Genomic DNA, 14483 nt, shown 5'->3' with positions numbered 1-14483 from the left:
AATATAGGTACACTTACCCTGAACTACTCCAGTAAAATAACCCGGATGTATAAATGAGTAAATAATTGTAAGTAGCTTTGGAGAAAAGCATCAGCTAAATGAATAAATGTAAATGTAAATGTAAATCCAAAGAAATTCACCGGTTTTTAAACCCAAATATAACAAATTATTACATAATCATGTGAATGTATCATCATCACACAAGCTAACACGCAATTAAGGGTATACCTTGTAAGCCCTGCAATGTGCTTTTATTCGGCTGTTACTCCGAGGTGAGAAATTGCAAAGTGAAACCAATTTGTTCGTGATATTATAAAAGTTTTGGAGAAAATAGCAATAGCCTGTGACTTGAAACTGGAGATTTCGCTAGCTTGTAAAAACAAATCCTCATACATCCGGGCCGTGTAAATCAGGGTGGGTTCATCTTCCAACTGCATTTGAAATTAATTTTTACCATGCCCCTGGGAGTAGCAAAATGGACAGCTATAAGGTACCTGCCCCGCCCTAACTGAACGATGACGGCCAGCTGCCGACACTAGCGCTAATTAAATTGACTATAAAGGCAGCTGGCCTGAAGAGTTCAGTGTAGTTTTTTTCGTGCATGAGTTAGGAAGTGCTGCTGTAGCCAACCCAACCCCAACCCCAACCCCAACCCCAACCCCTGGCATTTTTGTTTGTAATAAACCTATTTTTTTGTCACTTAAACCTGCTGTGTGGTGCTTTAGTCTTGGTGCTGGGGTTGCCTCTGCCCCACAATCGCTTCAGAGTATTAGAATCCCTTGTGTCCCTTAGTTTTACCACAAAGTGGTTATTGAATGAGAAACATTCTTTCTCATCTCTCTTAACAGATGTGTGATTACTAGTTCCATATGTTGCTTTAAAGGAAGTCATGTGTGTAGCAGTAAAATGGAAGAAGGTGCAAAAATAAGTGAACCCCAAGCTGCATTGGTTAAGTAGAATCAGGTGTGTAAATTTATTAATTTTCTAAGTTTATTTTAACATTTTATACAAGAGTAACGCGACGATCCCTATAGCGTTGACATACTTTTAAGCATCACTGCATACATGTAATTTTGGGTGAGAATAATTTTGAATATTAGAGCCAAGACAAAGTCAGGAAAACATGAGAATAACAGCACTGAGAAGCAGAAGAGTCAAGCAGGGCTCATAAATGACGTATTTTGGGAGTCTGAGATGCCTGTCTGTTCCCATTTCACACCCTGTGAGAACAGAGATGCATTGAGCCTCTGAAAAGTGGCCAACACATAACCTGTCTGCACAAGTTGACCATCTGCTTTCGTGGTGGTTGGTTAATGAAGCTGAGCCGCGCGTAAGTGCTTCTAGTTTTAGAGGATTGCTCATGCCGTTTGATAGGACACATCTGTACGTACATGAATTCATGCAGGAGTTTACTGAACGTGACCTTTTTCATTTTATATGGCCCAGTCGCACTGCTTGTGGACAGAGAAAAAACTAGTCATTTGCAAAAAAGTCATTATTCCATGTCCTTCCTTGTTGGTTTTGTGTGTAAATTTTACCCAGATTTAACAACGGGAATCTGTCCCCATAAAATTCAAATAAACCAGATGTGCCCCCCCTAGTATTTGTGTATAACTCTGTACTGTTACTATGATTTTTTTAAAACAGAAAAAATGAAAATTTCAAATAATAAAATTATTTTTTTGCTCCTCCTAGTATCTATGATTATTATGCCACCATACTACAGTGTATGTAGAAGAAAAACTTTTAACCTTTTTTAAAAATAGTTGAATTATTTCCTTCCCTTTCTTTCCGTGGAAAAGAAGTGACATCTCATGTTATACCTTGTATGTTTTTTTTTTTTTTTTAATTTACAAATGGACTGTAAATAGTACTCTGTTTTACACCTGCAAAATCTATACACATCCGGGTTGTTGTAGTAGTCGTGGTCATCGTGTCTGTCTAGCTGAAGAATAAATTACTTCCACATCGAAACAAAATGATTTTGGCACGTAGCTGACAACCACAAACCGGCACTTAACTTTTCAAACGCCCTGAGAAAAAGGCTTGTACACAACCTCTAGAGTTCGACCCTCCAAACACCTAACATAGTAATTATCTTACTATCGGGTTACAGACGAGTTTGATTATACGGCCTATTTGTCGCGCACAGACAACCAGACACCCCAAGTCGGGTCTGAACCGTGACTCACTCAAGCACTGCAGGCGTTCCTAATGACGTGTTGTTCCTCTCAATGTTAAATATTCATTACAGAGGTTTCCTTCAAGGCCTCTCCGTATAAACAGCAGCCTACCTGTTAGCTACAGCCGCTCTGTAATTACGAGAAAACGGGGTATAATAAGAGTGTGTGATGCGGATGAGGGTAAGGCGTGAACTTCTCGACAGTGTGTAATATAAGCCAAGAGAGCAGCACAAGACTTTACATCTTGTCCGGTGTCCAAGACCTTCGGCAACATAGAAATTGTTCTGCCCAGGTAAATTAATGGTACTTGAAGTTGTTCGGAAGTCAGCTGTTAATGAAAATCAAAGTAGTCCGCTTTTTAAAGGCACAAATGATGTTGTTTCATAAACTGTTACGAGAATGACGAAATTGATGGCACCCTAGTCATTTTAAGTTTTGTAGCAAAGCCAGTATTCCTTTATTTGTCTTTCATTGTGTTTGTTCATATTTGTCCTGAGTGAACAAAAGTCTATAGCAAGAGTTGTGTAACAGTGTACCTGATTTTCTTTTTTTTCAATTCCTGTCCCAAGAAAAGAAAAAAGAAGAGTACTGTTGCTCCCTGAGGGGTGATCTTCATTGGGGCACCTGATAGTGTAGTGGTTAGAATCACTGCCTTTGGGCCCAAAGGTCAGAAGTTTAAACATCTGGCTTTACTCGTGTTGGGGAGGGTACTTATATTAATATTGCTCCATTAAATTATCCAGCTGTATGAATGAGTAAATAATTGTAGGTAACGACATCGTAAATTGCTTTTTAGAAACGTCAGCTAAATGAATGAATGTTAACGTAACGAAAAATATAGTGATTATGCGAAGATTTTGTAATATTTAAAACATAGATAAATGCATTAATTATATATATTAATCCCGTGTTTGTAATTTCATTTCAGGATCAGTTCTTTCTGCACAAGACGTGCCGACGAACACAGGGATGTTGGGGTGTCTGAAAGTGTTGGGATGTTTTTTCATTCTTTCCTGTTCTTCAGCTCAGTCTCGAATTCTAACACTTGTTGTGGCTGTAAGTCTACCTGCCGTCCTGTATTTCGGTTCTCTGCCTGTACAATACCAGGCATATTTCTCTGCCATTTTACACAAGAATATTGTACTTATTAGGTTTCTCTTACATTCAGTGAAAGAATTATTGTAACTACTCCTGTTTTTTAGGTTTTTCGTCATGGAGATCGCTCCCCAATTGAGTCATTTCCAAATGACCCTCACAAGGAAGACGTGTGGGCACAAGGTTTTGGGCAGCTGACTGAGGTACCACGTGATTTCTTCATGCTTCTGAGCTCTTAGGGAACATAGCCGAGGTTCCAGCTGATTTTTAATGTTTCTATACACTTTTGGAACGCAATCTCTCAGTGTTGGTCTGGGCCATTGACTGTGGTTCCATCTGATCTCTTTATGCTTCTAAACATTTGGACAGCTGATTGTGATTCCATCTGATCTCTTCATCTTTCTAAATGTTTGGTCGTGTTATTGCGGTCCCAACTGATTTCTTCATGTTTTAAATGTTTGGTCAACTTTCTGTAAATCCAACTGATCTCTTCATGTTTCTCAACTTTTGGACAACTGATTGTGGCTCCATCTGATCTCTCCATGTTTCTAAATGTTTTGTCAACTTTCTGTAGATCCATCTGATCTCTCCATGTTTCTAAATGTTTCGTCAACTTTCTGTAGATCCATCTGATCTCTCCATGTTTCTAAATGTTTCGTCAACTTTCTGTAGATCCATCTGATCTCTTCATGTTTCTAAATGTTTGGTCAGCTGATTGTGGCTCTACCTGATGTCTTCATGTTTCTAAATGTTTGGACAGCTGATTGTAGTTTCATCTGGTCTCTTCATGTCTGTGAACTTTTTCAGAAACTGACTGAGATCCCTCAATTTGATGATGATGATGTGTCTAAAATGCTAAAAATATGAATATGGATGCAAAATCTAAAATTTTATGTTAGAGAAGCTTATTTTCATTGCATCCATTGTTTTAAACTGCCTTGTGTGGACTCAAGTCAATGAAATTGACTTTTTGACGTTAGTGCTTTAAGGTAGAAAAACCTGGGCCTCACACAGAATCTCACATATTATATTTGAGCATCCTGTATCAATTTGTTAAACTGCCAGGAGACTTTTTATATCTCCCCTAAAATGAGGAGGCAAGAGGGAAATAATGATTTATTTTATTGAATGTGATTCAAAAAGTGAAAGAGCTACAGTAAAAACGCCATTCTAAAGGTATATTTTATCCTTGAATTTTATTACATATATGGAATAACACTTGAGAATGGAGCCTAGAGAGACCTTCAGTAGGACCCGTAATATTTAGTGTGCATTTTATTTTCAGAGACGTTCTAATGATTGTTACTTTTTGATGCGAAGTCCCATTAGGTTATACAAAGTCTCAATTCTTCTTTCTCCAGCTCGGCATGAGACAGCAGTACGAATTGGGACAGTTTTTAAGGAAACGCTACGGACACATCCTCAGCGATGATTATGACAGCAAAGAGGTAGGCGGGCCTGAGTTTGTGCCGTAATCTTCCCTTTGAGTGTGTGTTTGCGCAGCGTGTGTGAGTAATGGTGGCGCGCGTCGGGCATTACATGCGATGTATGACGGAACTATTTCTCCGCTCGCCGTGTCCCGCAAGGTGTCTGTACTGTAATTACACAGATCAGATTCTCCCTACTGTTTCTGCCCTCTCTGTTCTCGCGCTGAAGCAACATGTAATTACTCCCGTAATTATAATTCTCTCATCCCACTGTTGCTGACACTCTGTCTCTTTCTACGACTTTCTGTCTACGCGGTCGCTCTGCTTGTAGATTGTCCCTCTTTCTTCTCCTTCCTCTCCGTTTCTCCACCAGCTCAGACCGTGCCGCACGGCCTACCAGTTCCCCCGCATTCCAACAGTTCATATCTTTTCTGCTCCTCTCCTAACGCCCACCCCTTTTATTACTCATCCCTGTCTAGGATGGGAAATTTAAAAAAAAAAAGAAAAAAAAGCACCTCTGCTAAACAAATATCTTGCAGCGTGCTTGTTAGTCGCCAAAAATGGAGACGTCCAGACATACAGCCAGAATTCCCAAGGGAGCCAGAAGCTGAGGTTCTAGTCGGATTGCGGCAGCACCTGGCGTACCGCGCCGACTCCCCCCGTCTCCCCACTCTTTCGTAGGTGTACGTCCGCAGCACAGACTACGACCGCACTCTAATGAGCGCTCAAGCCAACCTGGCTGGACTGTTCCCCCCGAATCGACAGCCCCCTCCCATCAGGCCCCAGCTGCTGTGGCGACCCGTTCCGGTGCACACTGTTCCACGAGCCCTGGATAAGGTGAGAAACAGCGGGGTGCTTAATTGATATTGTCACTTCGGAGCATCTTGTCAGGACGTATACTGCTCCGCAGGGGTGCGACGCGCCGGTTATGTAAGTCCTGGCAGAAGCATTCCTGACCACACCGATGTTACACTTTGGGTTGTGTTTCGATGGGACGTGACTACATCCAGCGTCAGACATGAGACGCTGAAAATGAGACACCTTTCCTTTCCCGAAAGATGCCAAGAATAGAATGGTTGCAGCTTTTCTTGGCAGTTCTATGATAAACAAATTGCACTTTGAAAATAATTAGAATTATTTAAAAAAAAAACTCACAAATTAGCAGCTCTGTTAAATTTTCTATGCTATTGGCCTGTCAGTGTTTGTAACACTTTTGCTTTCACTGCATTCTTGTGGCTTTATATGTGTTGTCTTTTGTTACTGATCACTAATTTGCAGCGCCATTTGAAATTAAACTGGCTGTGCAGGTGTAAATGTGTACCTGTTCAAATTAAGAATATGTTTATATATCTGTAAACATATTTTTAAGAAGGTGCTTAAATGCCAAAACTGGTAGTGTGGTGGCTAGAGCTGCTACCTTTCAACTCAAAGGTCACAGGTTGGAATCCCACCTCTGACTGTAGTAGCCTTGAGCAAGGTACTTACCCTAAAGTTCCCAGTAGTCTAAATATCTGTAATTTGTTTTGGGGAAAAGTGTCAGCTGAAGTGAATAAAAATTAAATTAGTAAACAAAAATCTGTTCTATTTTGAACATTTACATCATAAACAGTAACATAATTCAAGTGATTTATGAGTTCATCCATGCATCAATTTAAGTATAGAATTCTGACATAATAATTACAGCAGGGGGTGCAGTGGTGCAGTGGGTTGGACCAGGTCCTGCTCTCCGGTGGGTCTGGGGTTCAAGTCCCGGTTGGGGTGCCTTGCGGTGGACTGGCATCCCGTCCTGGGTGTGTCCTCTCCCCCTCTGGCCTTACGCCCTGTGTTGCCGGGTAGGCTCTGGTTCCCTGCCATCCTGTATGGGACAAGTGGTTCAGAAAGTGTGTGTGTGTGTGTGTGTGTGTATGTGTAATTACAGCAAGTACACAAAATCCTCAGAATCTTTAAAATAAATGCACTGAACTTGTCACGCCCCCAGGTTATCTCTTCTCGACAAAATATCGGAAGGCCGTCGCATTATTGAGCGTTTTGGTGATGATTTCGAGAGTGATTAATTCATGAAACATTAATACGCAGTCTGTTTATCTCTCAGCTCCTGAAGACACCCAGCAAACACTGCCCCAGATTCAGAGAGCTGATGGCTGAGACATTTTCCAGTGATGAGTATCAGCGAGTACTCAAGACTTACAAGGTTGGACACACCCCAGAAAAAAAAACAAACTGTTCTTGTTGTTTTTGCCATGAACCATAGGATTGTCAGCCTTCATGATCCCTCTCCATGTGGACGGCTGCCAGCCCCTGTGCCTCTCTGACCATCGCCGGCTCTGCATCAGCTGCCACAATTGGTTCAATTTTTTCCTTGCCAAAATCTACTTTGAATTCTCTTGCTGTTTCATATCTCAAAATTAAACAAGGGATTAAATTAGAGCAAGAATTAAATCGGAAAGCTTTAATTAAACAGACTATCATGAATCTCATTAAAGCAGTAAATTAATTTGTGAGATGCCTGTTCCGAGCCTTGCGAGTCGGTGCGATTCACCTCCCCCTAGTGGCCGTTGCAGGAACTTCAGCCGCACCTGCTGGTGGCGCTCTCACAGGGGCCACTCTCTTGCTCCTGTCTGGCCTTCTGTCTTTCTTTCCAGTTTTCCACTCCTCTGTAAGTTCTGCTTCTGAATTCTGATTTGCTCAAACAAACTGGCAAGCTGTGTCTTTAAAGAAAGCAGCCTATTGCTTAAGAAGCTGCCTGCAGCCAAAGGGTTATTGGGTCAAGTCCCAGAAGGGGCCTCGCAATGGAGCACGTGAACAAGGCACTCAGGACTCTTTTATTATAATGTGCAAATGGGTAAAATGCTTTGGACAAAAGCTTTGGATAAGTAACTGAATGCAGAACACTTGTTTATATAAAGGGGCTTGACTGATCATTTTTCTGTTAATTCACAGCAACGAAAAGAACTTCAGTCTCCGTCGTCAACATTCAAGAAGCTCTTTCTCTCAAATGTTATGTCATTTGCTCTTGCAGGGCTTCATCCAGGAGCTGTCAAACTACACCGGATACCCAGTGGACAAGCTTGCAGTGCGTAAAGTTTGGAGGGTCTATGACACTCTTTACTGTCAGGTAATGAGATATCCGGACATATTTCAAATCAATGTATTATTTTTAATGACGGCCTTTTCAATGTTCTTCAATGCGCTGATTGAAGCCCACGTCCGAGGACAACTGCTGTGTCAGAAGCGCACAGCGTCATAAATTATCCCGTTATTCTCACAGTACTTTACATAAGAACAAGTGCTTTTTTTTTCTTTTTTTTTTTTGGAATTCAACTAAAAGGTGTTAAATTAGCAATAGAGCTTAACACTGTAGCTAATAATATCTTTTTATTATGACCCTTTCCCATTAGCCTCATATGCGTTAGTTACTATTATGGCACAAAAAGTAGCTGTACAGGGATTATGATTACATCACTGCTTTTATTATTATTACTGCAGTAATGCAATTCACCTATTTATTATACTGTTTTATAGAGAATTCATAACCTGACTCTTCCACGCTGGGCAACCCAGGAGGTGTTCAGCGCTCTGGAGGAAATAGCTTCTTTTGAGGTCATGTACAGCGTGATCACCTACAAGCGTAAAGACAAGGCGAGGCTGGCGGGGGGTAAGCAGTGCCGGGTTTTACCTCTATGTCTGACTTTTACTACAGGCTCTGATGGACTAAGTGACTTCCCACTGCAGGCAATTGTAAAATGAAACACAAGACAGTGTTTAGGGCTTTTGATTGTTTAGCCTATGGGCCACCCACAGGCAAAAATATTTTAAAAATTGGGGTCAAATACCATAGTCATCATCAGCTTTCCCAGTGTATTCTGACACTGTCTTTGTCTCGCTCTTGTTCCTGATGCTGTTTCTTTGTACACTCTTACTATTTACAATTTGCAATTGCAAGTACAATTACAACTCACGATTTATATTATGTCAGACACCTTAACTGGTTTCTCATCACGGAACACGTATTCCAGTGATGGCTAAAAATATTGCACAAACATAGCTTATTGTGCAAAACAGATAAATTGTAGGTCATCAGTGACCGACATGTTGCAAAGTTCTTTTCTGATTCTGATTTGGTTCTGGTTTTATTTTTCTATAGCCCTTCCCAGCAGATTGTCTGCAGTGTGCTGAAAAAGCCCACAAAAGCACTAAACAGTAATAACAGATTACAAATAATAGTTTGCAGAAGTAATCATAGTACGCAGTAAGTAACAATACGTAAAGCAGGACTAATAATGATACATGATTCAGTGCCAGAAGGAGGAAACCAACCCACAGAATTAACTTAGTTTCATTACTAAAAAGGTATTAGAATGTGTAGAGTGACAGCTTTGTTATTTTATTTTATTGACACAACGTGTTTTTTTTTTTTCTTTAAATTATAATGTCTTAATAACCAGTTGAAAAAGTTGAATGAAATACATAACGATGCCGGAGGCATTTTCCACCCCTGGTATAATAATTTATTTTCAACCTTTATTGCTCTCATTTAAACTGTTATTTAATTAAATTGACAGATTTGCGATTTTTTTTTTTTTTTTTTTTTTTTTTTTAAATCCCAGAACAGTTATTGTTTTTGGGTAAATGGAAGTGAAACTCAAAGGATATTACTATATCTGAAATTTGCAATGTTCACACAAAGGCAGTTATAGTGTGGTTGCACCTTTTGGTCACCAGCAGAGTATATGGGGTTAAAAATTAAAGTTTGCATCTTCTTTCTGCCCTGGAAAACAGCTTTATTAGTACAGTAAATAGAAATAACTTTCACATAAAAAACTCAGTCCTGTATGTATAAAATGGAATGAAGGTTTTAAATTTTAAACTGTTGATGTGCTGACCACAGGGTCTGAAAAAATTACCCAGACCTTTAAACTAATTCTAAAAGCTGCTGTAATATCTGTTTCCATGTCAGTTTTATTAACAAACTTAGTGTATCACACAATTACCTTGTAATATTCCAAAAAATTGCATATACAAAGCGTAATTATTTAGAATGGGCTGCATATCTTGGGATACTTCACTTTCATACCATGAGTTGAAAAAACTCCACTTTTTTTCATTTGGGGGAGTTGAAATGGTTTGGTTATTGGATTATAATTCTTTTTACCTTGGTATCACAAACGATTTGTTATCGGATTTTTTAGCGTTCTGGATCACCTTGTTGAGGCAAGGAGTTTATAAAAGTGAATTTAATTCAACTTGACATGAAATCAGCAACATTTTAAAAATGATATGAACAGTATTCATCATTATTTCTTCATCATTATTATTATCACTATCTGACTGGTGCTTAAATGTACCCTGTGATGGACTGGTATCTCATCCAGTGTGAAGCCCTCCTAGCCTAACACCCAGTGATTGAAAGATCTGGACCATCAGTGTAGTAAATTGTAGTAAAGTAAGTATGAAAGTGGATAAATGTGAAATGAGCTCTTCTTTCAAATGGGCCCAATACCTGGACCCTGTGGAACACCCTAGGAAGAGATGCAGTATCTAAGGTAGACACATTATCACTAAAAGGAAGAAATAAACCTTTTCTGCAAGAAAGAAGGGAGTCAAGCCGTTCCATATCATTTCTATCCTCAGTAGGCAGAAGCATGTGATGGATTAAAACTGAGCGATTAGCCATTTCCAACCCAGAACTGTCACAAAAGAAACATGGAGCGAGATTTAATCAGAGTTTCCATTCACTTATAGCTGATTTGTCATTCTTATGAAGGCAATTTCAATGCTTGGGATCAGCTGAAGACCACAGTGAAACAAGAAGTTTCCACACAGAAAAGCACCACATTTTTCTTCACCGCCTTGACGCAAAACAAATAATAACTCTGCAGTTATTCTGCAGAGCCCAGCAACTCGTGGTGTGGATCCATTTGCTTTGGCCACGCTGTTATTGATCAGGCTGAAAATTTAAACAGCTCTTTTTCGGATATGCAGTCAGAGGGGTTGTCTGCGTGATATAAGATTGTTAAATTTAAAAATCACAGCTTCTCAGCCTGAAAGTAATGCTCAGAAGAAGGCAACATTGAGAGCTTTTAAATTGCGGTAGAATTCATCAGTGTAACATTTCAGGAGTCCTGCTGAACGCCATCCTCGGAAATTTCACCAGTGTACTCAAGAGCGACGGCTCTCTGAAGCTGGTCATGTATTCTGCGGTAAGTTCACTAGTTCAGCCTGTTCTGATGTTCTTGCTCCACTCAGCCAGCATCCGCTTAGTGACAGCCCCCCCATCCCCCTCCAGCACGACTCCACGCTCATCACCCTTCAAGCTGCCCTCGATGTCTACAACGGCCTGTTGCCGCCGTACGCCGCCTGCCAGCTCTTCGAGTTTTACCAGGAGGAAGACGGGTCGGTAATGTAACTGCGGTTTAAAACAGGAGCAGTGCTCGTGCAGATAACAGAATCCTTCATGACGATGCTTTTATCTCAAACATTTGGACAAAAGTATCTGAATTTCATCAGGTTTATTCAAAATTTACGCACCTGGATAATTTATTTGAGCGCTTGAGGCTAAGTATCTCAAGGCTGCAGTGGCGGGGCCCTCAACTTTTGCGTTTCATGTCTGTGCCCTTCACGAGTATGTGATTTACGCTCAAACTTGTTATCGAACGTGTGTATTCCTCTTGCTTTCACCAGGACGTACTCGCTCGCTTTGTTTTACCGAAATGACTCAAGCCGTGACCCATATCCAACCCCTGTGCCTGGCTGCTCTGTCAATCCATGCCCTCTGAGCACCTTTACCGCAGCTATAAATGATGTCATTGCCCAGAACTGGGATGCAGAGTGTGGACTTGTGGAGACAGAACCCAACGCAAGTGAGCAAATGATCTATCTATCTATCTATCTATCTATGTATCTATCTATCTATGTCTTCTTATTTAGGGTTGCTGTGTGACCTGCTGTGGTCGGACCCCGATAAAGTGCATCTATCTATCAATGAATGAAGGCATACGTTGATATGAAAGATTCAGTAAACCATTGACCTGTCTGATCCAATGACTCACCCCCACAGGTATCATTGCAATTCTTGCTGTGGTGGTGGCTGTCCTCATCCTGGCCCTGCTGGGAGGCATAGCCGCTCTCATCTACCAACGGAGACACTACCACTCGATGGAGAAATAGTCAGCAGACAAAAGGTGTCCCCAAGCGTGCTTTCTTCATTCCCGAAATGGCATCCGTGCAAACTTGACAGCAGCATTGTGAGGACTGGTGTGGGGACAGAGCGTGTTGACAGGATGGAGCACTGGAGGGCCACGGAGCAGTGAGACACGGAAAGGGGACAGTATGGATACAACCATTGTGAAGGTGGCAAGTGTTTGCAGTCCTTTAAGTCACATCAAGTGGTGCTGAGCCGTTCGGTCCTCCTTGTTTCCAAAACATGACTTTCCCAAATCACTACTTTTTCAGTCAGTGCCAGTTTGAAAATAAATAAATAAATGTGGTGTATGGTTAAAGTTACTGTGATGGTTCAGGTGGAACAGAACCTTGTACAGATAGACTTTCTTTTTAAATACCAGGGCTTCTATTTTCAGATTTTTAGATATTTTCCAGATTTTTAGAATGAGCTAATGAGTAGATCATGAGTAAAGCTAAATCTAGGTAATTTTGGACTGAATGATACCACTTCTTATTTTAACACATGTATGTAATTTCATCAAACCATATAGACCTAATTAACTTGCGATTCACCTGTTTAATGAATTTTTTTTTTCTCCAGTCTGAACAAACAAAATAAAGATGTAGAAAAATCTGATTTGCACCGATGGAAGTGTCAAGTAATTCTAATATTAATATAGACACCCTACTTTACTTACATAAATTTGATTTACATAAGCCCGGATTTACGGAAAAAATATCCATCATACACACTTACTGATAGCGCTTTTATTTTACGCAAAACATCTGAAATATGTTACGCACAAGTTGATGTAATCAAACAAGGCAGGAAGCTGCATCTTCCCAGTTTCCGCGTGTTTTGAGCTGTGAACACATCTCTTCTCGTTATTGTAGCTTTTTCCTGTATTTTTTACCCTTTTCATTATTCACAATGCCTAGTGGTAAACGTGCACTTGAAGGAAAACGAGAAGCATCTTACAAGCGTACAGTAATCGATTTTGAGATGAAATTGAAAATAATAAGGAAGTATGAAGGTGGACAAAGATTATGGTCTATAGAACGGGAACCAGGTTTAGTTGTATCGACTGTGAATTTGATAGTGAAGGATGCTGCACGTATAAAGGAGCAACAATACAACAAAGGAAAAACAATAATAACAAAGAAACGTCAAGGTGCAATAACTGAGATGGAAAAATTATTAATGTTATTATGTTGAATGGTGGGGGGAGACGGGGAATCCGACATACATAACTTTTGACTTATGTAAGGGGTTGAAGAACAGTCTGTTTGCACAAGTTGAGGGGTGTCTCTAGTAATAAAAAAATGCTGATGATCAAAAATGTCATCAAAATAATCAAAATGTTTACCCTTGTCTTTGCTGGTTTATTTCCTGTCCGGCATAGCAGGGGTGCCAATCCAGGTCCTGGAGCACTGCCATGTGTTCAGGTTTTTGTTCCACCAGAGTGCTTAAGCACTTGATTCAACTAATTATTGCCCAAATTAAAGAGCTCCAGCCTTGTCTTCTTGTACTTGCGTTGTTAGCTGTTTGAGAATGGGAATCATATCCCTTCGGGATGATTAAATACACTTATACAAGCCATATAAAATTAAATTTTTGTTTTTAATGCATATTTTCCTGGGCATCCTCACTCCATGTGCTTCCGGGATAGGCTCTGGAGCAATGTCACTTGGAACTGGACAAGCTGTTAATGATGGATGGATGGATGGATGGATATTAATATATATTGCTGCACTGGACAAGCAGTTAATGGAAATGGAAACAAAAAAATCTTCTACTGTTGATGGTGGCTCTTTAATGCTTTTGCCCACTTTCAAAGCCTTTCAAAATTTTGAGCTGTACTCAGTTTTAGCCATCAGCACATAACGATTTACAAAGAACAGGGAAGGAAGAGGAAACACAAAATTATCCCGAATAACACTTTATTATGCTCCTTTTTGTACATCACCGCTAAAACTAACCAAATGTTGCATTTTTCTTGATATTTGCCTTCTGGTTCCTGCATTTTATTTCCTCTTTCACTTCTTCTCTGTGGGCAGGGCTGGCAGAGAAAAGAGATGCGGCAGTTCTTTAATAATGCACATGCTGAAATTCAGTAGCGTGAAGGGCTGCCATATTTAGTTTGCTCACTTACAGTACATGAAATCATTATGTAACTGAACTACCGGGCTTGGGATGCTACCAAAAGTATTATTTTGACCATGGTAACTAAGAAAAGAGTGCAGTTGAGCGCTATCAATTTACTCCTATGATGGCTGCAATGCAGATCACACACCCTCACTCACGCACATACAGTACACACTCGCGTACACAGCGGGGTTTTAATTATCTGCGCTATAATAATGTCAGATAATCGGCTGCAACGTATGTGCTGAAGGGCCTCCTTCGGGTACCTCGAATCTCCAGCTTGCACTCCACCTCGTCCTGGCCGAGCTCGTTGACGGCTCTGCAGCTGTACGTTCCCCCGTCAAACGAGCTGGCCTTGCGGATGTTGAGGGTCAGGACTCCCTGGTTGTTCTGCATGAGGAACTTTGGATCTTCACCAATTATCACCCTATTCTTCATCCAGATGATCTTGGGCTAGAAAAGAGGGGATGC

The 14483-nt window shown here is 40.5% G+C and overlaps 2 protein-coding genes across 3 annotated transcripts in view; one reads left to right on the top strand and one right to left on the bottom strand.

The window, feature by feature from the left end:
• The first annotated feature begins 2357 nt into the window (after positions 1-2357).
• On the top strand, positions 2358-12282 carry LOC108923883 (testicular acid phosphatase homolog). Its single transcript, XM_018734921.1, has 11 exons — positions 2358-2363; positions 3386-3481; positions 4640-4726; positions 5387-5542; positions 6798-6896; positions 7725-7820; positions 8228-8360; positions 10823-10905; positions 10992-11098; positions 11387-11565; positions 11763-12282. The coding sequence occupies exons 1-11, from the start codon at positions 2358-2360 to the stop codon at positions 11870-11872; spliced, it is 1152 nt and encodes a 383-aa protein (XP_018590437.1). The 3' UTR covers positions 11873-12282.
• Positions 12283-13790: 1508 nt separating this feature from the next.
• The window catches only part of LOC108923930 (myosin-binding protein C, fast-type-like), a 37508-nt gene continuing 36815 nt past the window's right edge, over positions 13791-14483 (bottom strand). For both annotated transcript variants that reach the window (XM_018734990.2, XM_018734993.2), the window contains 2 exons: positions 14279-14465; positions 13791-13926 (listed from right to left, as the gene is read on the bottom strand). In XM_018734990.2, coding sequence (XP_018590506.1) covers positions 13904-13926; positions 14279-14465 — 210 coding nt within the window. In that variant the 3' untranslated portion in view covers positions 13791-13903. The remainder of the gene's footprint in view (positions 13927-14278; positions 14466-14483) is intronic.

The sequence above is a fragment of the Scleropages formosus genome, chromosome 20 (genome assembly GCF_900964775.1).
Source record: "Scleropages formosus chromosome 20, fSclFor1.1, whole genome shotgun sequence".
Taxonomy (NCBI): Eukaryota; Metazoa; Chordata; class Actinopteri; order Osteoglossiformes; family Osteoglossidae; genus Scleropages; species Scleropages formosus.
This window is presented reverse-complemented; position numbering and strand designations above follow the sequence as displayed.